A 22,878-nucleotide genomic window follows, 5' to 3' on the forward strand; every position below is an offset into this window, starting at 1 on the left:
AAAAACATGCCAGCTGAACACCGTTTTTACATCGAGGCAAAGATCCTGTTTATACGACAACGTTTTCAAGTGAAAATAACTTTCGTTGCATTTTGGGAGTCAATGAAAATGCAAATCTGACTCCGTCTCCATGTAAACCAGGCATAAATGCAGCTTTTCCGAAACGTTGCTGCTGCGCACAGGTGACCGGCTGGAGTAAATCTCTCCACGCTTGTGTGACATTTTGAACCTAATTCACTGTGAAACAGTGTTGATTTGAGTGCTTTACTACATGTTTGTTTGATGCTCGCTGCAGAGCGCAGTACAGGCTGTCTTCCTCCTGGACCAAAATAGCATCATACTCTGGAAAACATATTTTTAGCTCATTGCAAACCGTAAGCAGAAGAAGAGCCACAGATCAATACTGAGCAGTCTTCCAGCTCTGCAGCTCAGATCTGTGAAGACTTTTCATTGACGAAGCACTTCAATGCAAATATCACCCGCCGGAGGAATAACCTGAAGGCCAGGCCACCTTCACACCTCGCCGGGTATTTGCAAATCTTTACACACACCTGCATAAAAAGCTGTTTGAGAGCAGTCAAACCTACAGGGGGCAGCGTCAGGAGCAGCAGGAAGCCGGGCCAGCCAGCGGTGTCGGCGGAGTTCGATTGGTGGTGTGTGTCGGTGTGTGTCTGGCAGCGCTGCAGAGTGGGTGGCGGTGTGTAATTAATCCATTTGAAAACACTTGAGATAAATGTGCTCTTATCTCTCCCCAGTCACTCCGGCATATTTAGTCAGATAACTGCCATCTGTTTCCCTCCTCCGTGGAGCGCGAGCAGCAACAACAACAGAAACCCAGAGTGTTTGGACTCCGGCGCTGTTTCCGTCTCTTCGTGTTGACTCTGTCACCGATGAGTCAGGGAGCTGACGAATCATCTGTCCTCTGCTGGCCCGCTAAGGTCACCTCTGGCCTTTATCCCACCAGGGTCTTACAGCAAAGCTCAGCCTTCACACTCGCGTCTCGAACTGAAGCGCTCAGGTTTACGTCCATGACAGCTCTCAGGTCAGGACAGCCTGAAAGGATCGGACTGACGCCCAGACTCTGAAGGCCATACTGGGAATGAAGCACACTCCGTGTGTTGACATGGGACGTTTCCTTCCTCTGTAAATCTGAATAAAGCCTGATTCTGCTCTAAAAGGACCACGTAAACGCCACAAAACTTTGTTCAGAATTAAGTTTAAATCCTGAATAGACCGACGGGTTTATTCTCCTTTGGAGGCAGAATTATCTGCTAATTAGGTGAATTTGTTTTGGTCGTTCTGCTCCGTCGTGATGATGCAGTTTCCAAGATGGCGGCCCGTAGTCTGCGCTTATGTTGTTTTAGCGGCAGTTTTAGAAGAACTGGATAAAATGAAATGAGCGGTTCGACTGGCGCTTAACAACGAGGACATTTTTAAAGCTGTAGCGTCAAAGTTAATCCAGAAAGAAAGACGAGAAAACAGCTGTTCACTTCCGGGAGACGTCAGTACGTCACGGCCGCCCCGTCCAATCAGATCGCTTCGCAGACCCCAGGGTTAATCTTTCGTTTTTCCCATGTAAACACCAAGATCATGAATATAATTCTGAATTACTTAAGTCACAATAATCCAATTCCGAATTTAAAACACCATGTAACCACAACCCATGGGATTCCGTGTTTGCATTGTTTAGGACCGTTTTAAAAGCATCTGAAATGCTGCAGTCGCCCGGTCGAGAGACGTTTCCTCAGCTGGCTCCCCACGACTTCCATTTGTGGACTATATGAAAAGACATTTTCACTGCCGTTTTCTGATTCTCTTCTCTTACACTTCTTTTTTCCTCAACTTTATTTTCTGCAGACTGAATTTTATTCAAGCGTGACGATGTGTTTGAAAATCTGTAAAACTCTGTGAATTAAGTTTGATTTGGTGCTTGTGGAGTCTCAGTTCTAACAATCTGGGATCGCAAGCAAATGCAGAAAGTCAGTTTCCTCCGAGGCTGGATGCACTGATAACCTCCCCGTCTGGTGTCACTTACTGTATTATTCTTGGATGCTGACATGCAAAACACGATGTACACGTGCTCTTTTTCTTTTTATTTTAAGCATGCAGGATGTACGGGATCTCAGTACATCAGACATCTTCTGCCTAAAATAACTCCTGCACTTATGACAGCAAACGAGTCTCACCTGAAGCTAAAAATACTCAGAGTGAGAAGCAGAGAAGCATCTCGTGATGCTCGCCTCTTACAGCTGCTCTGCTTTCAATTCACTCACAAAACTCAAAAATTAGTTTGTCCCATCAGGATCCGTCATCATGGTGACACTGGACTTCATCAGATTGTAAAATTCAGGACAGGGTTTGGATCCAGTCACTTGAAAAGTAACTTCTAGCTTGGAGGACATGATAAAATGTGTCTTATTGTCTTTTTTTTTGTTTTTTGCGTGTAGTAAATCAGTTCTGACCAGCTGAGTGAGCCTGGAGCCTCCTCTGTGCTGGACCCAGACGCTCCACAGTTTGTAACCAGCTAAGCCCTGGAACCGGCATCTGGTTCTCCGATGGGCGATATAACGGTTCAGTGTGCTGCTCATGGGATCATCCTCCTCCACCAACTGAGCCACAGCTGTCCAAAAACCGCAGGATAGTCACATTATGATCACATTATATTCACATGAAGCCAGTATGGGGGCTGAACCCGTGACCCGGCCGTTATTAGCACCGTGTGGTGAATACATCCATGAACGATGACCTTCACCTTTGACCTCCGGCGTTTAATGAGTTTATATTTGAGGCTCCGGTGTCAGAAGCTGTTCAGACATCCTGCTCACATTAGTGTGAGAACCGAGCCGTCACCAGCAGCATGGCCGGGCTAATGCAGTTATACTGAACACCTCCTGTAATTTCTGACAGTCAGGTAATAAATGACTGATGTCTGATCAAAGAGGAAATTGTGCCAAAATCTGCAGAAATTCCCTCAAGGAATCAGGAGTTTATCACATTAACAAGAAAGACGGATGTACAAACGGACCCGCTGCCCGCAAACGTCCTGCCTCGGGCCTTTCAAAACAAACAAACAAGAAAAAAAAAGCCTCCAATTCAGGACCATCTGCTCGCGTTTCGCTTCGGGTCTTTGTTACAATATTGTGGGCCAAATGCTGCATTTAACATGCAGCCGTGTCTGCGGCGCGCCGCTGTAGTGAAGCTGTTCCCCGTGTAGCAGCACGACACCCTAAATGAGCCGTGTAATGCCCCCCCCGAACGGGAAGGCCCTCTCCCCTGAAAGATGCATGAGCCGGGGTTTCATAAACCCAGCTCACCGTAAAGCTCTCCGTCTGAAAACTAAACGCTGCTGAAATAAAAAACACTCCACGGCATTTCCAAACGCTGCTCCAGTAGCTGCAGCTTATTGCTGTGTGTGTGTGTGTGTGTGTGTGTGTGTGTGTGTGTGTGTGTGTGTGTGTGTGTGTGTTTGAGTCCCGCAGAACCGGCCAGATCCGGTCACAGTGAGTGTAATCGTGTCGAGGCGGATCTGTTTTCACGCTCTGGCCTTCCACCGAGCCGCGGGGGGCCTGTGGCGACCCGGGACAAACCCCGCCGTCCTGTGATTTCCACGCCGGCTCCTCTTTTGATCACGCTGCCTGCAGATCAAAGAGCCGGAGCACTCAGCCGGAGTGGCGAGGCAGCGGAGAGTCGTAGACGCCGCTGGTTCCCGGCGTTTTCCAGAAAAAGCCTCCTGTTTTATTGCTCAATCTTCCTGCTCAATGATCCAGACGCTGTGTCGAACACGGTGACCACGCGTCCTTTTTGATCTCAAAATTGTGTCTGGACAATTTTATTAAATACCCTAAAATCTCAGGATTTAACTCAGCTTGTTTTCAGAATATAAAAGCAATCTCAGCATAGCTTCGCTAACATTAGAAATAAATTCCCAAGAAGCCATGTCCCATAATCCATTGCACTGCTCCTCCTCTGACAGTGTCCACACATTATGAGGTATTATTTATGTTTCTGGATTGTTTAAAGTAAATGTCTGGTTTATGCAGCTACTTTGTCGTCTTTTAGTATCTTTGGGCGTTTTTCTGCTGGATCATGGAGATCGTCCTCTTTTTGAGAGCATCACACATGAATCACCCGAGGATGATTTATAGGATATGCTGGTGTTGATCAGACTTTGACTGATGGGTGGGTCAGTATGCTGGACTGAAGACTCCTGAGGTCTTTGTCCATCGTGGTGGACTGGTCCACAGTCTGTTCAGATATCAGGAAGTAGCAGTCCAATCAGGAAGGTCACCTTCAGCTTCAGCTGAACACGTTTTTGGAGACGTCTCCAGAAACTCTTCACTCTACACTCCTCACTGCTCTTAAACTACAAGTCCTGGACTGACAGCAACACCAACGAGAAACTTATTCTAACTTCTTAATCTGTCTGAAACCAGTCGTAATGAAATCACAACTCTGAGTGGAGGCGGTCTGACTGCAGACGCTGAGCGATCCTGAAGGCCTGGAGTGACAGGACCGTGGCTGTGGAATACCAAAGAGGCTTGTAAGAGAAGATAAGTGGGTTAGACATAAGTCTGCATTGATATCGGGCTGCTGTGCCCTGATCCTGGAAGCTCGCTAATAACGCGAACGCTGCTCAGAGTGGACCGGAGCTGAAGGAACCCACTGAGGTGATTTACAGGTTATTAGGTCGGTAAAGTCTCTGTTAGGAGGTCTTGACATGGGCTAATACCCTGGTTTCGCATGCTAACATAGTAAACAGCAGCTGAAAGAACAGATGGTGCCTGTGTTAAGTGTGGCAGATTTAGTAATGACTACTTAAAATAATGAAAAAGTAAAGTAAGGCAAAGTAGCCTGTTAAGATATTGTTTTATTGTAGTAAAAGAACCAAAAACCCTGCATACTTCATAACAAAGATGTCCAAATATGAGGTTATTCATAGCTTTCAGGAGTTCTTCCAATGCTTCACATGTTCAGATCAATGAGGCTGATGTTAAATTACAAACTTAAGATGCGTCTCGTTGGCAGAATTCCTGCCAGGCCGAAGAAGAAGTCGGATAAAAGAAGTAATTTCAGATCACTGTGAGCGCTTTTGAGATAAGTGCAACAGCAGTGTGTTTAATATCACCCTACTGCCTGCTGCATTGAGTAGAATGGATTTTGTTGGACGATAAATGGAATTGCACTAATTGCAAGATTTTCTCTAGACGATTGGAGGCGACGACTGCAACTCGGTGCTTTTATTGTGTAGTAATAACGGTGTTATCCTGTGTGCTGGCAGTGCCTTCAGGACATTAATTAATGAAGGGAGTCGCGTTGCTTTGATTGCCACGTCTTGTGGCGGCCCGACCAAGAGATGGTCCGTCTGCAAACCCGCCTCACTTCTCAACACTAGGCTACACTTAAACCACAATCAGAGATGTAATCCCGATTGCTAATCGCACGATATGTAGCCACCTCAGGATGGCGAGTTGTCTTATCCCCGGCTTAAAAGGTCCCCTTTGGCATCTTGTTTGGGTAATACTCATCAGATTTAGGGGATTACACCCTCTATCCACAGAGCTGCTTCAGAAACTCCTGTATCTGGGATGTTGAAGGGATTTGACAGTTGTCCGACTAGACTGTGGGTCGCATTCTGCTTGATTAGCTTTAGAAACTCAGGATGTCTCCGGAAGCCGGCGGGATGAGGGGGGTGTGGACGGTGGACTGATGGACGGATGTGATGAGATGCTGACGGTGAAAGCACGGACTCTTCAGTTTGCCAGAATTTGTCCCGATGTCTTGTGTTTTAGATTGTGACATCGTGTAACCACTAGAGGGCTCCACGAAGCCGCCTGCTTGGATGTAACGACTCACTGAGCTGCGATTCGATATGATTCACCATGCTTTGTCGACGATACAATTTTTTTCAACATACTAATTTTCCAGTTGTGTCTGAACTCTTTTTATTGTTTCTGGTAAATCCATTGCTGTTTTCTTGCCTTCTTGTCAATACTGCATCAAATTAAACCTAAAACGTCACAAGCGTGCGGTCTCCATGGCAACCGAAGCTCAACGGAGCACCTAGCAGAGTGAGAGCTCTCCCTGGTGACGTCTGAGTGTTTGGAGGGAAATCCCAAAAGGACAAGGAGGAGAATGTGAACTCGGTTGTGGCTCAGAAAGAGAGATGAGTTTGGGATTCCAATGTTGCAAAGGGAGACTGGAGAAAGTTGTGAGCATCTACGAGCATTTTACACCACTGACCCGGTCTCACAGAGTGAATCAGGACCTCGGATTTAGAGCCAGGAGCAAAGATATCATCACGATGTTTGTTACTTTTTGTCTGGGACGGCTGAAAATCACACGGCATGTAGCAACCTTTAGATGGATTTTCTTAAAGAAAATAAATCTAACATAAAATAGACTTTGAAGAAAATGTCTTCCTCTTAAACAATCAAAGGCTAATTTCAATGTTTGCAAATTTTTTGTTAGTTACTCATGTTTACATCCATTTTAACTGACTTCCGATGAACCGTCACATTTGTAGAACCTGGGCTTTCATCTGTTTAATCTGTCTAGGATCCATTTGATTGGTTTCACAAACACGAATCAGCATCACTGATTCTTCTGATTTCATGACATTTCAGTCTCATGTGTGCACAAGTCATGAGTGAAACCAGCAGGAATTTGAAAGAGGCAGTTTAAATACCTAATCCAGACACAGATTAACTGGTGAAGAGCCTCGCATGCAAACGGAAACTCATTTTCAATCCGCGGCGGCGGGAAGTGGGAGGACGTCAGTGAGCCGTTTATCTATGCAGCGACCGCGTTGCGGCTTTACAGCAGGAATACCAATTTCACTGTTATGGAAATGTTGTTTCTGCACGAGGGCGTCCACCATTGATGGGTAAATTTGTGACCTTTTCTCTGTCTTTATCTTAGACGTGCCGAACATATGAATACAGATTGGCCGCCCGCTGCCGCTCCCATTACTCTCACCTTTATATCCAAAAAGCCGCTCGCGGGATGAACGCCTCACACTGGTTTTCATTATCCCTGTAAATGCCAGTGCCAATCTCCTGTTGGCACCGCGGGACGGAGGCGGGAGGGAGGGCGGCTGGGAGGTCTGGGGGGGTGGGGGAGGTGTGCCGTTAGGAGCCATCCTAAAAGAGCAAACCCTTTGTTGAAGGGCTGAAATCTTCCCTTACAAATCTCAATTTTCCTGCGCAGGAACAGCGCAGAAGATAAGCCTGTTGAGAAACAACAAGAGTTCCCCCCCCCCCCCCCCCCCCCCCCCCCCCCCCCCAACGGTACGACAGCTATTAGCTGGACTTATCTCTGAACAGTGGTTTTTATAGAAATGTGCTGCAGCTTCAGAGCGTCATTTATTTCCTGAACAGATCAAACATTTCCAGCGTCCTCCTCCTGAGGGAGGGATGGAAATGAAACGATCACCTGGAAGGAAGGGCGAACAGGCTGAATGAACCCGGCGGCTGCAGGGAGGATGCTTATTGCCAGGATTCACGTTTGTTTAGCTGATGAAGGACACACATTTCAGTTAATGGTTAACGGCTAATGGTTCAAGTAGAACAGGCAACATAACCCAGCTAACTCTCTGAATCTAGCAAACCTTTCAGACTGGGACTGAAGCTTCCTATAGTAACTCAGGCTGGTTTGTCTGGTTGGTTTGTTGATTCCATACAGAAAGTAAATCCAGCTTTGTGCCAGGAACACTAGATGGTAACCTGTAGTGATCTGTGGCAGCACATACTCTGAGGTCTGTGTCAGGATAACATATGAAAAGTGTGATTCTCCCGGATACGAATCAACATTCTGAGATTCTTAGAAAACAGATGTGCAAGGTTTTACATGTAGAATCTCCAGGAGGTCCAGGACTGACCTCTGGGTCTTCTAGACCTCTAATGAGGTGATCACAGTGTTGTCACCACCGCTGGGGGAAACAGTTCTGCTGATGTGGGAGGAACAAACATGGCGGCCCTCAGACGGTCTTGACTCCCCGTCTGTTTCTGGTTTTTCTGTTGAGATTCACCTCTAGTAGCGTCCTGTTAATCACCCACCCATACAAATGTCTGTGTTGATGTTTATAGCGAATTTTCCTCTGCAGCATGTTTGTTTGGTTTTATTACAAAAACCACCAACAGTGCCACCTTGAGGCCTGGCATGCTAACTGCATCGTTTTCAGAGTATCTCCTGATGCAGTGTAAACGGGGATCTTTCTCATAATGTCAGTGTTTCCTGAAACTATCAAGGCGTTGTCATTGGAAACAGGGTCTCAGACGCCAAAATATGTGTCTGAATATCACAAATGAACGTTTTTTTGCAGTATTGAGAAAATAAAACAATTGGTAATGTGGGGCTGTGGTGGCTGTGGTTCAGTGGGGTAGAGTGGGTGTCCCACAATCACGAGGTTATTAGTTCAAGTCCTGTATCCCCCTGTCTGTCTGCATGTTGAAGTGTCCATGGGCAAGACACTGAATCCTAAATTACCCCAGTGGATGGACTGAGTGCCTTGTGTGGCAGCCGCCTCCACTGGTGTGTGAATGGGTTTGTGTTGTACGTCGCTTTGGACAAAGCCGTCCGCTAAATGGAATTGTAAAGTTTAAGTTGCTGAAAAAAATGTTAAAATACTTCAATTGTTCAATCACGTTGTAAAGTCAGCTGGACTAGGAAACACCGATCTGGTTCCGTTTTAGGCCCTGGTTGATTCTGTGTGGTTCCAGCTCAAGACCCTTGTTCAGTTTGAAGCTCATAATCATGTATCATTAAAACCAGATTTTTGACGCCTCCTCTGCTTGGCTTAGATTAGATAGTAACACTGTTTGGGCAGGCGGATGAACGCCATCGCTGGTGTGTGTGTGGTGTGAAGACGTCAGGGTGTGGCCAGCGTTATCTCCAGGCTCTGGGTGAGTTGTTCCTCCGCTCTCGGGGAATGATGGGGCGATGTAGGTCAGCATGAGCACCGTCACCCTCCGTCAGCAGATAACCCAGCCGCCCTGTGGCGCGTCCACTCGGTGAGATGATGCTGCTAGATACACTTCCATGGCCTCTTTAGAGATGAGGCCACGCAGCTTGACTCACGGCCTTCTGGAAAGCAGTTTTCGTTCGTGTGATTTCAAAATAAGGCGTCACTCACCATTTATTTGACATGAAATGAGCTCCTGCTTGCTCTTTTCCGGCCAGGGAGGATAATCAGCTCGGTGGCTGCAGCTGTCTCGCGTGTCGGCGGCGGTTTCTTTCCACCTCTATTGATCCGTATTGATCGGAGCCCCTGCAGCTGTGAGCTAATTCAGACCGCCGGCTCATCCGTTGACATTTTCATTGCTGGATCTCAGCTTTATTGAGTGAGGCCGTAAAGCAGCGTTTTATGCAGGCTTTGAGTTCGCTGTAAATGATGGCCTGGTCCTGTCCTGACCGGCAGGCAGTTTATTGGCTGGGTTTTATTTAGCCTGACAAATTAGGGCGTCTGCTGTGCGTTTGCTGTTGTTCTGTTTGCTCGTTTTTGGGGTTGAAGAGTTGAAATGGCAGTGCTAAGTGAGTTTTAATAGATTCATTAATTTGTGGTGAATGTAACTTTACTGTAATGTAATGTAATGTAACTTTAACAAACAACTGCCTTCTATAAGACACTTTCCCATATTTCAAGGTGTAATTGAAAGAAATCTGCTTGGTCAGAGTTTCAAAACAACCTGGTCAAGCTGGTTGGCAAATATGCTTTAATTCCTCCTTTAATTTTGTTGCTTTTGTAACAACTGCAGCAACACATGAGGCCTTTCTGATGCCAGAAAAATTAAGATATAGTCAGTCTCCTTTTTAAATGGAAGATTCGGTTTATTTTTGTTTTTTTCTTCCCAGGAATTAAGATGAGTGACGTTGATTCTCCCTTGAACTGTCGTCTATTAGCAGATCAAACATCCACTGACTGACTGGGTCAGATGATCTCTGGAAGCGTATTAACGTTACTGAGTTTGTCCTGAGTGATCGTCTCCTCCTGCAAAACACTAACTTTTGGTTCTCAAGTCAGACTTTATTAAAACTGTGGGATGATTTGAAAATGTCACTCAGACGTCCATTCAGCTCAAAACGAGCGAGTAAATCAGAACAGCTCAGAGGAAAAAGCCCTTTGACTGGTTTGAGACTGAGAGCAGCAGACAGGGAGCTCATCTACTCTCAGCCGGCTTCACGGGACGGAAAGACGAGAAACTTCAGCAGGACGGGACAGACAGGAGACAAAACACACACTCACACTGTCCCACCGACTTTTAATGGTGACTTATGAATGGATGACATGCACAACAATAAAACTGAGTGCAAACAAACAACAAAAACTAGTAGTATCAGACTTTCTTGGGGATCAAACCATTTTTGCTTCAATCATTTTTTTTTTAATAAGCCTCGGGATGGATCCATCCACAGATGGAAGGAAGGAAGGATGAATAAAGGGATAGATGGATGGAATTAAGGATGGATGGGGCCTCAACTTTCACTGTTAATGAAGCAATTTGCACTTTCAGTTGGTTTGGATGTGAGCTTCACTGAGTCTGAACCAGCACTCTCTTCTGGTGTTGAAGGATTCAGGCATTCAGGCTGTCTTCTTTCATGTTGCTGCCGTGTTGACTGAATCCTCCAGTTCTGCGTTCGCAGCACTTGGAAGCGGGATTCTGTTCTGAAAGTTGATGTTTGCTCACACTGATAATTGCACTCTCTAAAATCCAGTGGAGGAGCGTTTCCAGCGTTGAATGAGAGTCATTTACCACCGAGGATGTTATTAAAGTAGCGGGGAGGAGACTTTGGTTCTGAACACTGGATGCAGAAAAGCTGCCACGTTGTCTCCAAACCTTCAGTAACATCTCCTCCCATTTGTTTTTCCATAAACCTGCTTTCTTGAACTATTTGTGAAAAGACTGATCCAGGAGAAGTTACAGTTTGCACATGAAAAACTCTTCTTACTCGACAGTTTGTGGGAAATTATTCACAGAAGATTCGTGAGGATCATGCAGGGTTAGATCGAGACATTTGTTAATCTTGTATGATTTTATTCATTCTCGCTATTTTAATGACATAAAATTTGCATTGATTCAAACTTATTCTTATCACACATTTACACCAATCTGATACAAAATTCTCAACATCTGAGTGACCATTAAAGTTTTTCTATCGGTTTCTCTGTGAATTTCTGTCAACCGGGAAGACGAGATTTCAGCTTTTCTGGTTGTCTGCAGCCCTTGAACACAGACAGAATTCGCTGTTTCTCACCACTGAGTGGTGATTTGATATTGTTTATGTCTCACTCTCCACTGGCTGAGACTATATTGTACTTATCAGGGTGGCTGAGACTCACCAGAGTCCTGCAGGGTGATGAACGCATGCTCTGAGATAAAATGTAAGGTTTTCTGAGAAATCTGCCGAAACACCTGTTGTAGAGTCTGTTCTGAAACTATCTGTGTGAAAGGACTGTAATAGACCTCCACCTGTGGTGCTTCTCATATGAATGTCAAGTCCCTTGTCTGGTAATCATTTAGAGTTTTTGTCATTTGTAGTTCATTCATTCATAGTTTTTAATGTTTTTGAATTGCCTCTTGTTTCTGGATGCCTTTGTTTTTCATGTTGCTGTTCCCATCAATTCTTTATAGTTTCTTAAAGATCATCGTTCACTTTAATTCAGTGTCCACATGTTGGATTCTATTCCATGAAAGTAGAACATTCTAGCTTCACCGATCTACATTCTGAATGTTCTTCTTTGTGATGTTTCCCGTCAAGTTTTGTGACAATAACAGAAAACCCTGACTTGTCTTTGCCCTGTTTGGTAACGTGCTGGGTCTGCTGTCCTCTGCAGGTCCGTGGGGCCGCTGCATGGGGAGCGAGTGCGGCCCCGGAGGCAGCCAGAGCCGGGCGGTGTGGTGCGCCCACTCCGAGGGTTGGACCACCCTCCACACCAACTGCGAGCAGGCGGGGCGGCCCGACAACCAGCAGAGCTGCTTCCGAGTGTGCGACTGGCACAAGGAGCTGTACGACTGGCAGCTGGGCGCCTGGAACCAGTGCGTTCCCGTGGCCATGCGCAACGCCGGCGCGCAGCGGCCCGCCGTCTGCACCCGGGGGGAGGAGGGCATCCAGACCCGCGAGGTGGGCTGCGTTCAGAAGGCCGACGGCGAGCCGGCCGAGGACGCCATCTGCGAGTACTTCGAGCCCAAGCCCCGCCTGGAGCAGGCCTGCCTGATCCCGTGCCCGCAGGACTGCGTGGTGTCCGAGTTCAGCCCCTGGACGCCCTGCTCCAAAACATGCGGGATCGGCCTGCAGAACCGGATCCGCTTCGTCCTGGCGCCGCCGCTGTTCGGCGGAGCGGCCTGCCCCAACCTGACTGAGTTTCAGACGTGCCAGCCCGGGGTGTGCGACGGCGAGGAGAGCCTGTACAGCCTCAGGGTCGGACCCTGGGGCCTCTGCTCTGTCCCGCTACCGCGACAAACCAGACAAGCCGACCGAGCAGCTCGAGAGGGCGACAGGCGGTCCAGGGACGGCGTCAAACCGCCGAGAGAGGCTGACAAACAGCCGAAAGACGGCGAAAAACCAAGCAGGGACAACAAACAGCCAAAAGGAGGAGACAAACAGTCCAGAGAGGACAACAAACAGCTCAAGGAAGGAGACAAGCCGCCCAGGAATAAAGACAAGCCCAACAACAGGAAGCTGGGCCGAGCGAACAGGAAGCAGGCGGACAGGCCCTCCAGACAGGCAGACCGGCCCAAACGGCAGAAAAAGGCTAAGAACAAGGAGAAGAGAGAGAAGATGAGAGAGAAAGCGAGGGAGAGGTTAAGAGAGCGAGGAAAGGTCAAGGACCCCGAGACCAGAGAGCTCATCAAGAAGAAGAGGAACAGGAACCGCCAGAACCGGCCCGGAGGAAAGTTCTGGGACATCCAGGTCGGATACCAGACGAGGGAAGTCAGCTGTGTGCACAAGAGCGGGAACGCCGAAGCTCTCAGGTAACCTCAGCCTGCTCCTCTCAGTCACCTGCTGCCGGGAAACGGGCTGTCATGGTGGCGTCTGAATAGAACTGGGAGTCCTCTCCTGAGAAAGAGGCGTGCATTAGCTCTTCCAGGAAGGGAAATTAGAAGGACATGTCAGGTTTGGGGTTGAGACTGGGTTAGGAGCCAGATTAGAATCCAGGATTGGCATGTTAGGGATTTCTCCAAAGTCCTTCCTGCCTCAAGGGTGTCCAGGACTCCTCAGAGAGAAGTCACAGGCCGCCAGTTTCTATTGGCGTTACGATGCACCAGTGAACTGGTTCAGGCTTCGCTCCATGACATTAACTCAGATCTACTCCATGATGATGGTATCTCTGCTGCATGGAGCCTCAGCCATTCATCTTAATCTATTTTATAACGGTTTAGCTTTGATCAGCTGAAGTGAAAGGCTTTCCTGGATGCTTGAGACAGAGCTGAGCGAAACATGAACACGACAGGAAGAAAGATACATCTCCTAATAGGCCCAAGCGCAGGAGGCTGTGTGACAGACAGCAGAACCTTATTTGTGCCAAGGCTTTATACATTAGCTAAGCACCCCTCAGCTCCGGATGGTGGAGCACACCACTGCTTTAATCCCAGGAGTGTATTTAGGCCAGCGTAGAGGATTTCTGTTGAAGTTATAAAACTTCTGTCATACAGCGCATCACCAGGCCATCTGTTTACATCCGTTTTCTCATGTTTGGTGCTTCAGACAAACGGCATGCTGACTCTCCTGACCTCTTCCTGCTAACTGCATTGTATCAGGGAAACGTCTCTAAACGCCGTCGCTCTGAAACGGATAATCTCCTCCGATGCTTTCAATCTGCCGCCGATGTGTTCCTGAAGCATTCACGCCTCAGTCTGTTCCCACAGCATGCGAACCGCACAGTCTGAGAGGCCGAGTGTGTTAGAATGCTCTGGCTCACGGCCCAAATGAACAATAAACTCAACACTGATCTCATTGTCACAGTTACAGCAAAGAGTAATATTACTTTGTATAATTATACAGAAACATTTCTGCTCCCACTTCAGTAAATGCCTGAAGACTTCAGAATACGTTCAATTAGATCTTAACTTATTCATTCAGGAGCAGAGCGACTTGTGCAGATGGTGTGTGTGTGTGTGTGTGTGTGTGTGTGTGTGTGTAATAATGTTTTAGTGTACACACATTTACACAGGTGTATCTGACTTTACATGGGTTTGATTTAGGAATCCATGATACTGGATATGTGCTGATATTTTATATGTTGGTTTTTCTAAAATAACACCCATGTCAACTTGTCCAGTGAGGTGACTCGAGTGATGTTGGACTCGAACAAGTGTTATGACCAGGTGAGGACATAACAAGACAGAGTGATGCACCAGCAGGAAGTGAGGACAGTCTGGCAGACATCAGGATTTTTTGAAAAAATTATACTATGAGGATGGTTTTTCATCGAACTGTTTCAGTAGTTAAAGAGAAAGTTTGTGACAGTGATGCTACATGCTACATGCTAAAGTGGTCCAGTGCTCACACACACCAGTGATGCAGTGATGCTACATGCTACATGCTAAAGGGGTGCAGGGCTCACGCTCCAGTCATGCTACACGCAGCACATGATGCAGCCTGACCGATCCCCTCGTGCACAGTGCGCCCGGCCCGTGGAGCAGTGTGTAGCCCGTGGGGCCGCTCTGCCCTGTCCTGTTCAGTGCGTTGCGGTCGGTGGCCTTCCAGTGACCCGCCCACCAAGCACGCCATGTTCAGATGTGATGTGTTTCCAAGCGAGATAAAAACTCCCCTGTGGACACGCTCAACACATGATCACATCTTTCTTCGTTGACCCTGACGGCGCCGCCCACAAACGCAGAAGTCTGCATGCGACCATCTGTGTTTCGAGCCAAGGTTGAATTTCTTCTCAGCGGATATTACCGGCGTCGAGAAGATATGTTGTTTCACTGAACGCAGACTTCAAGATAGCGTTTCCCAACACAACCTCCTGCCTCTACATCCGTTGAAAATGTTCCGATCTCTTTACAAGTTATTGATCGCCACAGAAGGCCTGAAGTGGACACAAAATGATTACAGCAGCAGAATGAGATTCATTCAAACGTGGACAGTGTCCTCCTCCAACGAGGCCAGCGTCCATGTGGTGTCTGGGAGCCCGGCTCTTTGTTGGGACATGAATGGCCTCATTCTGTCTGGAAGTGCTCGCTCCACGCTGAACGAGGCCACTGAGCACCGTCTATTGCATCCTGAGAAGATCCAGACACCGCCGGAAGATCGGCAGGGCAGAAATCATTCAGACTTCAAGCAAATGCCAATCGCCGTCCGGCTCTCCAGTAATATCGCGTTCGCACGGCGCAGGCTGGGATTAGTATCTGCTCTGGAATATTTACCCCGAAGAGAGCCAATATCGCTGCTCGCGCGCTGCCTCGCGCTGCTCTCGCAGATGGCTGAAAGCTTCAAAGAGGCTTAGCTGAAAGTGATGACCGTATTAATGCTGGAACCGGCCCAGCATCAACTTTATCTACAGTTGGAAACGTCACCATGAAATGTAAATACTTCAAACTGCTAATTGTCCCCAAGCGAGAGACTTTCAAATTCTCGTCAAATATTTCCATACATCTACTGTAGATACTACAAACATTTTCTCTAATAGTAGCTTTAAAAAAAAAAAATCTATCAAATGATTTTAACAGAAATGCCAATTAAAATATGGTGAAGTGAAATTGATTCAGGTGTTCCTAAAGAAGATGTATCAGATGTGTGTAAACAGAAAAGGCTTGGCAGGTGATAGAGCTTTAATTGAAAATCAATTAATTATTAAAGTTCATTGAAATATTACTAAAAGCTGAAGTAAGCAGGCAGAGCCAAAATACTAGAAATGCTCAATTCTTCACAGATATTTCAGGTTTTTTTAATATATATTTTAAGCAGGGCTCTGTGACTTTTCAGAGCAAAAGAGGCATTTTAACAGTTTTCCAAAAATGAAATATTTTTAGCAATTATAGACATTTTTAAAGCTTTTTTTTCCCCTATGTATTTTCCTAATTTACCCATTTTTATTCATCTTGAATATTTTATCTTTAGCTGATCATTTCTGCTGTATGTTTCCCAGTGGCTCGAGCAGTTTTTTACTGTTTCCCCCCTTTTTTTTTTTCTTTCCTTTTTAATTTTTACTTTGGTTCATATCCCTTTTTTTCCTTCAGCATTTTTTTGTCTTTGCCCTTTTCTCTTTTTTCTTCTTTTTTTCCTTTTAAGTTTTTTTTTTCTTTTTCTTGTATTTTTTTGGTTTTTGATTTTTCCTCTTGTCAAAGCCATGGCAGACTTTAGTCTTTCACCTCTTTTAGCTGTTTTCAGTCTGGAGATGAAACTATTGTTTTCAGTAATCGTTGTAGAATGCAGACAGAATACAATGAAAATAAATGTTTATTTATTTGTGAGAGTTTGACGGAGCCGCTCCGGAGGAGCTGCAGAGCCACATGAGGCCACAGAGTTTTCGGTTGAACAGTCCTGCTTCAGGGCCACACGATGCTGCAGGGATTCCTGCTCTCACCTCACAGGCAGAAGGTCATAGGTTTGAATACTGCCTGGTATTGTATAAGAAGTAAAAGGTATTAAATTCAATCAAGTTCCAGTGATGCTCATATGTTGGATCCTCTTTTTGGGAATTTTCCTGTCGGAGTCTCGTGTCTTCAGTCCCTTCTCTATCAACACAACAAATATATTCATGTAAAAGAGCAGTTTTAAGAAAACTTTCACGCAGAGCCTGTCAGCTCTGCTGCTTAATTTATCTCATAAAAGAACCACAAACTGAAGGAAAACAAACCAAAACGAGAAAATCTCCCATGATAAGGTTTTCTAAGTCGGCGGTCCCGGCGGTTCAGAGGAATCTAAACCTCATTATGACATTAAAAAAAAACAACTAAACAGTGGAGGTTTGATGTGTGAGACAACAGAGAACTGGCGTGTCATTATTCTACAACACACACGCCGTGAAGCAGCCGCTGGAAACACAGATAACAAGCGGTCGGGGTTTGTAGCGACGGGCTTTCGAGCACTCCGTCACCACAACGACTCGGACACGTCGCCGCACGCCGATGCTCTTTCACATCTGTGTAATCCCTGAACAGCGATCCCTTACATGACGGTAATCCGCTCTGCCGTTTCACAAACACAAATATTATTCCCACCCGTCCCATTTGTCGTCTTGATCTCCTTCACATCTGGCTTCGAGCAGTCATGATCTCATGACCACATCCAGCTTTAGAGCTCTGTGCTTCTAATCGGGAGACGTCAGAAACGTGATATGATCATGAAACGGCCTTTTTTCAAAGTCTGTTCTGTGTTGGTTTTTAAATAAATATACATAGAAACCCTGGGACAAAGCATGAGAGAGATGCTGAGCAGTGCTGCTGTGGGCTGGAAACTTTCCATGGGACTTAATGGGAATTTATTAGAAATTTTTGGAGTGAACAGAAATAAACCAGTAATTTACTCAAGTTTGGGGACTTAAATGTACTTTGTAAATTTTATATTTGACTAAAACAACCAGATTTCAGTTTTATGGTTGTTTCATTAAAAAAAAGTACAGCTGAATTGAAATGGTTGATTTTTGGATGGATTGAGTCGGGGGATAAGTCATATTTAACCCAACATTCTAGCTTATATTCTTCAGTGAAAGAATTACTTGTTCAACACTTCATAAAGTTCTCCTTACAAATAAATCTGTTTCAGTTATATTTGTACATATGGTTGTCTGCTTATAACAAAACAAACATCTTATTTGGATATGATGCCTTTCCATTAAATTACCCTCAAACTAGTCTCAGTTCCCCCAATTCCCATTGAAAGTTTAGCTTAAGATGCAGAATTTGAAGAAATGCTAACAGTAACGTGAACATTAAGGTGATTGTTAGCCACATTCAATGAAGATATTTTAACCAGAACAGTGATTTATCAGATGTAGTTTTGAAAACGGCCTAAATTTAAAGTTCTTACAGTTTCAGAAGTCCCACATGTACAAGTTCCATGTTCAGTTGGATATTTGCTCACAGAAAAGTCATACTTGTAACACTTTTGAGAAAGCTTTGTGTGAGATATTTTAGACCAGAGTACTGGACCGCCGCCATCACGGTTTCCTTTTCGTGGACAGAATAAAGTCTTCTGTTTTGATGCCAGTTAAACTTGGATGTTGCTTTAACTGCTCAAAGAATCTAATGTGACTTGGCAGTGGTTGTGGAAATTGTTGGCGAGCCACCACTGTTCAGTTTCTTTGAGGGAAGATGTCTTCACATGAAGTTTTCAGTAAAAACGAAGATTTTCACAGTGTGTGGCAGAGAGCAGGAGAAATCTGAGGAATAACATGCTTTTCTTTTGTTTTTCCTTAACTTTGACTGTTAGATCGTCAAAATTGGACTAGTTGAGGGTTGCACAATTAGCTTCATGTTTTTTGACTCTGTGACCATTAAAAAAAAAAAAAAAAAACTTACATAACAAATTACAGCTACAGTGATGAGACACTTTGGAAAGTGGTGATATTGTTACATGTCACATGTCACATGGAAGCTGTTGACAATAGAATGACTGTTCTGTGAATCAGACTGTGTCCTACCAAAAGGCCCCATTTACTAAGATCCCGTCTTTGTTTAGAAAAGCTAGCCTGGTCACAAATAGCTTGAAACCATGAAGCACCTTGAGTCCAGTAGACCTGATCCAGTCTGGCTCCAGATGCCTCCTGTCTGAACAAATGAGAAAATGCCAAGACTTGTAAACATTGGACGGCAGCGGCAGACGTTCTTGCGCGTTACTGCTTCAGTATCAAGCATAATGGATACAAGCGCTCTGAAGTCAGAATTATTTCATGTCAATATTATTAACTTCAGGCATTCTTCACCAGAAAAATCAAGAGCTGATTGCACAAACACAAGTCTAAAACCAAACTGGAAACAAATAATTTAATAGTTTGAAACATTTTTACTCAATAAGCAGAGCCCTCTAGTGGCAGAAACTGCCATTGCCATTCTCTCACTCATTCTGTTTTGGGGTGAAACATTTCCCATCAGGCATCAGATCACATCACTGGATACGATAAATCGTTGTTGCCATGTGTTTGATCTGTTTTCAGTGATTGGTTAGTCGCTGTTCTGACTGGGTGGATTTTCTGTCTCCCCAGAAACTCAACAAAGCTTTTCTTCTCCAAAAATCATGATGGTTTATATTTTTTATATCACTTACTGTTGCAAATTTAGATATATTTTACTGCACCCTGTTGCTCTCAATTGGCGAGCCGCCACTGCTTGACTGAAAGAAAAAGCAATTGAGCGCTGATCTGTCACAGAGAAAGAAATCCGGAAAAGATTTGTAGATATGAAGGAGTGAAAGTTAGGAAATGTCAACAAAAGTCTTGGGTGTCCAGGTGAGGAAAGAGCCCCTCATCACTATGACTGGGTCTGAAGATCTAATCTCAACTACAGACTCTGAAGCATAAACTGATCTGTGGTCTGTTCTCCCTCACCCCCCCTCTCCACAGCCTGTGCTCTCAGGAAACTCTGCCGGTGACCTTCCAGGCCTGCGTCATGTCCAAAGACTGCGACGTGACGGAGTGGTCCGAGTGGTCCTCATGCTCCAAGGAGTGCTACGACCCCAACGGGCCCAAAGGGGAGCGCACCCGCACCAGGAAAGTCAGCCAGTTCCCCATCGGCGGGGGCGCCGACTGTCCGGAGCTGGAGGAGAGAGAGTCCTGCAGCCCCCAGGGAGACGCAGTGCCGCCCTGCATCCTGTGAGTACAGCACCCTGCATGTCAACAACATCCAAATGGTTCCGACAAGTCTGTGAATTAGAAGCTAACTGAACCGGTGAATGCTGAATAAAAAAAATTTTAATTCATGCATTAACGATATGCTTCAAGAACAAACGCCGGGCCGGGATTTGAACCAGAAAAAGGCAAGAGCACCACCCACTGCACAACCCTGCTAATGTTGAAAAAGCACACATAAAGAAGACCAGTTCAGCAAAAACCTTCCATCAGTTGGTGTAAGTCGAGTCCCGTGGCTCTGTTTTCCTCAGTTCTATGAACGGATGCAGACAAACTGAGAGAAGATGCTACGAAGTCTGAAATAGAGCATTGAATGCATTATTCTAGCAGAGGAGCACTTGGGAGTTGCTGGAGAGCATTAAAAGGAGGCACAACACTCATTAGCAACGTTTAGTTTGGAGCCAGTCTGCAGCCCAACGTCTGCAGTGATGTCTGCAGAGTATCCATGGTGTCTATTGTATCTTCAGTCAGTTTACCTCGTCCATGAGGAAGTTAGGAGAGTGTCTGTGCTGGCAACATCGCTGGAGATTCTTTCTCTTGCTAGTTTTCCATTGCATAACACCGGGGATTAAATGGAAAGATGTTCTTGTAACTAGAAATTTTATAATATTCCATCTTCAGTTAGTCTCACAGCAGATAAAGAAGCTAGCTAGTTTTTAGCATCTCGGACCAGATAAAGAAGCTAGCTAGTATTTAGCATCTCGAACCAGATAAAGAAGCTAGCTAGTTTTTAGCATCTCGGACCAGATAAAGAAGCTAGCTAGTATTTAGCATCTCGAACCAGATAAAGAAGCTAGCTAGTTTTTAGCATCTCGGACCAGATAAAGAAGCTAGCTAGTTTTTAGCATCTCGGACCAGATAAAGAAGCTAGCTAGTTTTTAGCATCTCGGACCAGATAAAGAAGCTAGCTAGTTTTTAGCATCTCGGACCAGATAAAGAAGCTAGCTAGTCCAGTTAGCCTGTCTTTTAAAATGTGGAGCTGATCAAAAGCGTGCGGACGGTGCTGACGGAGGCCTTTCTGAGGCTGTTTTGTTGCTCTGTCTGCTAATCAATCAGATAAGTTGAGCTATAACAGAGCGCACCGAGCTGAATGCTCGCTTTGTGAGAGCAGATTGGTTTGGAGCTGATGGTATCTGGTTCACAGCTTTAGCGCCATTACTGACCGGGCCATTTCGACCGGGGTCACTGCTGGACCGCAGTCTGTGCTTCTGAACGGAGGGACTTGTAACACCAAATACCGCGGGTCAGTCCGTGACTTGCTAATTTCAGTCATTACCTCTGCACTAAATATTGTTCTGTACTCTATCTATAGCAGGAATACAACTAAAAAAAAAAGAAAAAACATAACAACAATGGGAAAAACTACAAGAACGAGGGAATAAAACTTTAAAAATGAGGGGAAAGAAAACAAGCAAAACTGATTCGAAAAGAGATAAAATAGCTAAAATGTCCTGCCTGTGACCTTAAGACTCTAACTCCTCCCTGTAAATGATGCTGCGTTTTATTTTCTTCCCTTCTGTGTTCATTTTTAGTCTATGTTAAGATGTACAATATTCAACATGTTTTGTCTAAATTCTGTTGCCCTATTTGATGTTCAACGTGCTTTCTATTTATTCTCTGTGGAGCAAAGGGATTTTTCTCAGGGATTAATTATTTCTATTCTGTTCTGTTCTGTTCTGTTCTGTTCTATAGTTTAAAAATTATCTGAAAAGGCTGGAAAAGAAGGATGAAACTACAAAAATCAGGCACTAAATAGCTGAAAATCTCAGGAAACGTCCACCATACTAAATTGTAATTGAAACTTCATGAATGCAACATTAGATAGTGTTTCTAAACTACAGTCTAGAGGAGACTATAGAAGCTGTGTGCATGTCACTTTAAAGGTTAAACGTGTTTTGTGATGACTGGGTGAAAAATCACAAACTGGCTCTTTTGGTCTGCAGCCCTGCAGAGCCCTGTTTTACAACGAAATCGGACATGCAGCTGATACAATGAGCAGTTTTACTATTTCTTAATAATTATGACTGCAATAATCACCTCCATACAAACAAAGAGCATTCTTAGCTTCTAGATTTTCATGGAATATGTCCACAAATTACCTAAAAATCACCAGTTCCTTCTCATTTCTGTCATATTTCTACCTCATTTATTGCTCTTTTGAATTGTGAGTGCTTTATGGTAATTGTAAGGCTGCTGGCTCTGAGAGTCCCCATCTGGACGGCTTCCAGCTCCAAGACGTGACGGGTTCCCAGGGGCCTTGTTGTGCCGTGGCAGGGCCTGGACCAGGAGAGGGAGACACGCAGACCAACCTCCGCTCATGAATATGGAGCCCGTCAACCTCAAATGAATTCCATTATCAACAGAGAGGGAGGCTGGGGTTTCTATCTTCTGACCTCAGGCTGAGACCCACAATGCACCAAAGCCAAAGAAAGCAGTTCAAAAGGCAGACACTCGCCCGCATAGAATGGCTGCTGCAATCACCTGCCTCCTTTCAGTCTCAAAGAAAACAACTTTTAGAGACGCTCTGCTTAAATGACTCATCCTGAGGCATGTTAAAAACACAGATCTGAGGTCAATAATGTAGAATTCCTTTTATCTGTGCTGCAGATACGCTCACTGAACTGATCCAGTTCAGCAGTTGCAAGAAGACAACTGCAGTGACATCCCATTACCCAGGATCCACTTTGTCGTTACCACTGTTGGGAAAGGTTGAACTGCTGATCAGCATGAATTTTAAACAATGATGAGTCATGGATGTTCAGTTTATCAGGATATAGAAACTTTTCTTGTGTTCTTTATATAGAGGGCACATCTTTCTCAACGCTTTCACTGCTTATTCACACATTTCTTTTGTAATCACATTTAATTGCCCCTTGATTTGTGAGTATGAATGCACAAGGCATGGAAACATTCTTTATCACAATTCAGTCATGCTGGTCTCCAGTGACGGTTCTGATGTTGTTTTTCTTGATCATGTTCCATGTCAGGTTTTAATAACATGGAAAGTTCTTCTCTTGTGTGGGAGCTCCACCCTTTTACTTCCACACATTAGCTACATGTTCTGCCCTCCTCACTCTCGTCTCTCTCTGTTC

General features: G+C 45.2%; 1 protein-coding gene across 1 annotated transcript in view; it reads left to right on the forward strand.

Moving 5' to 3' along the window:
* Positions 1 to 22,878, forward strand: part of thsd7aa (thrombospondin, type I, domain containing 7Aa) — a 151,535-nt gene that overhangs the window by 51,044 nt on the left and 77,613 nt on the right. Inside the window, exons 2-3 of the mRNA XM_030120128.1 lie at positions 11,831 to 12,968; positions 19,502 to 19,750. Coding sequence (XP_029975988.1) covers positions 11,831 to 12,968; positions 19,502 to 19,750 — 1,387 coding nt within the window. The remainder of the gene's footprint in view (positions 1 to 11,830; positions 12,969 to 19,501; positions 19,751 to 22,878) is intronic.

The sequence above is a fragment of the Salarias fasciatus genome, chromosome 22 (assembly GCF_902148845.1).
Source record: "Salarias fasciatus chromosome 22, fSalaFa1.1, whole genome shotgun sequence".
Taxonomy (NCBI): domain Eukaryota; kingdom Metazoa; phylum Chordata; class Actinopteri; order Blenniiformes; family Blenniidae; genus Salarias; species Salarias fasciatus.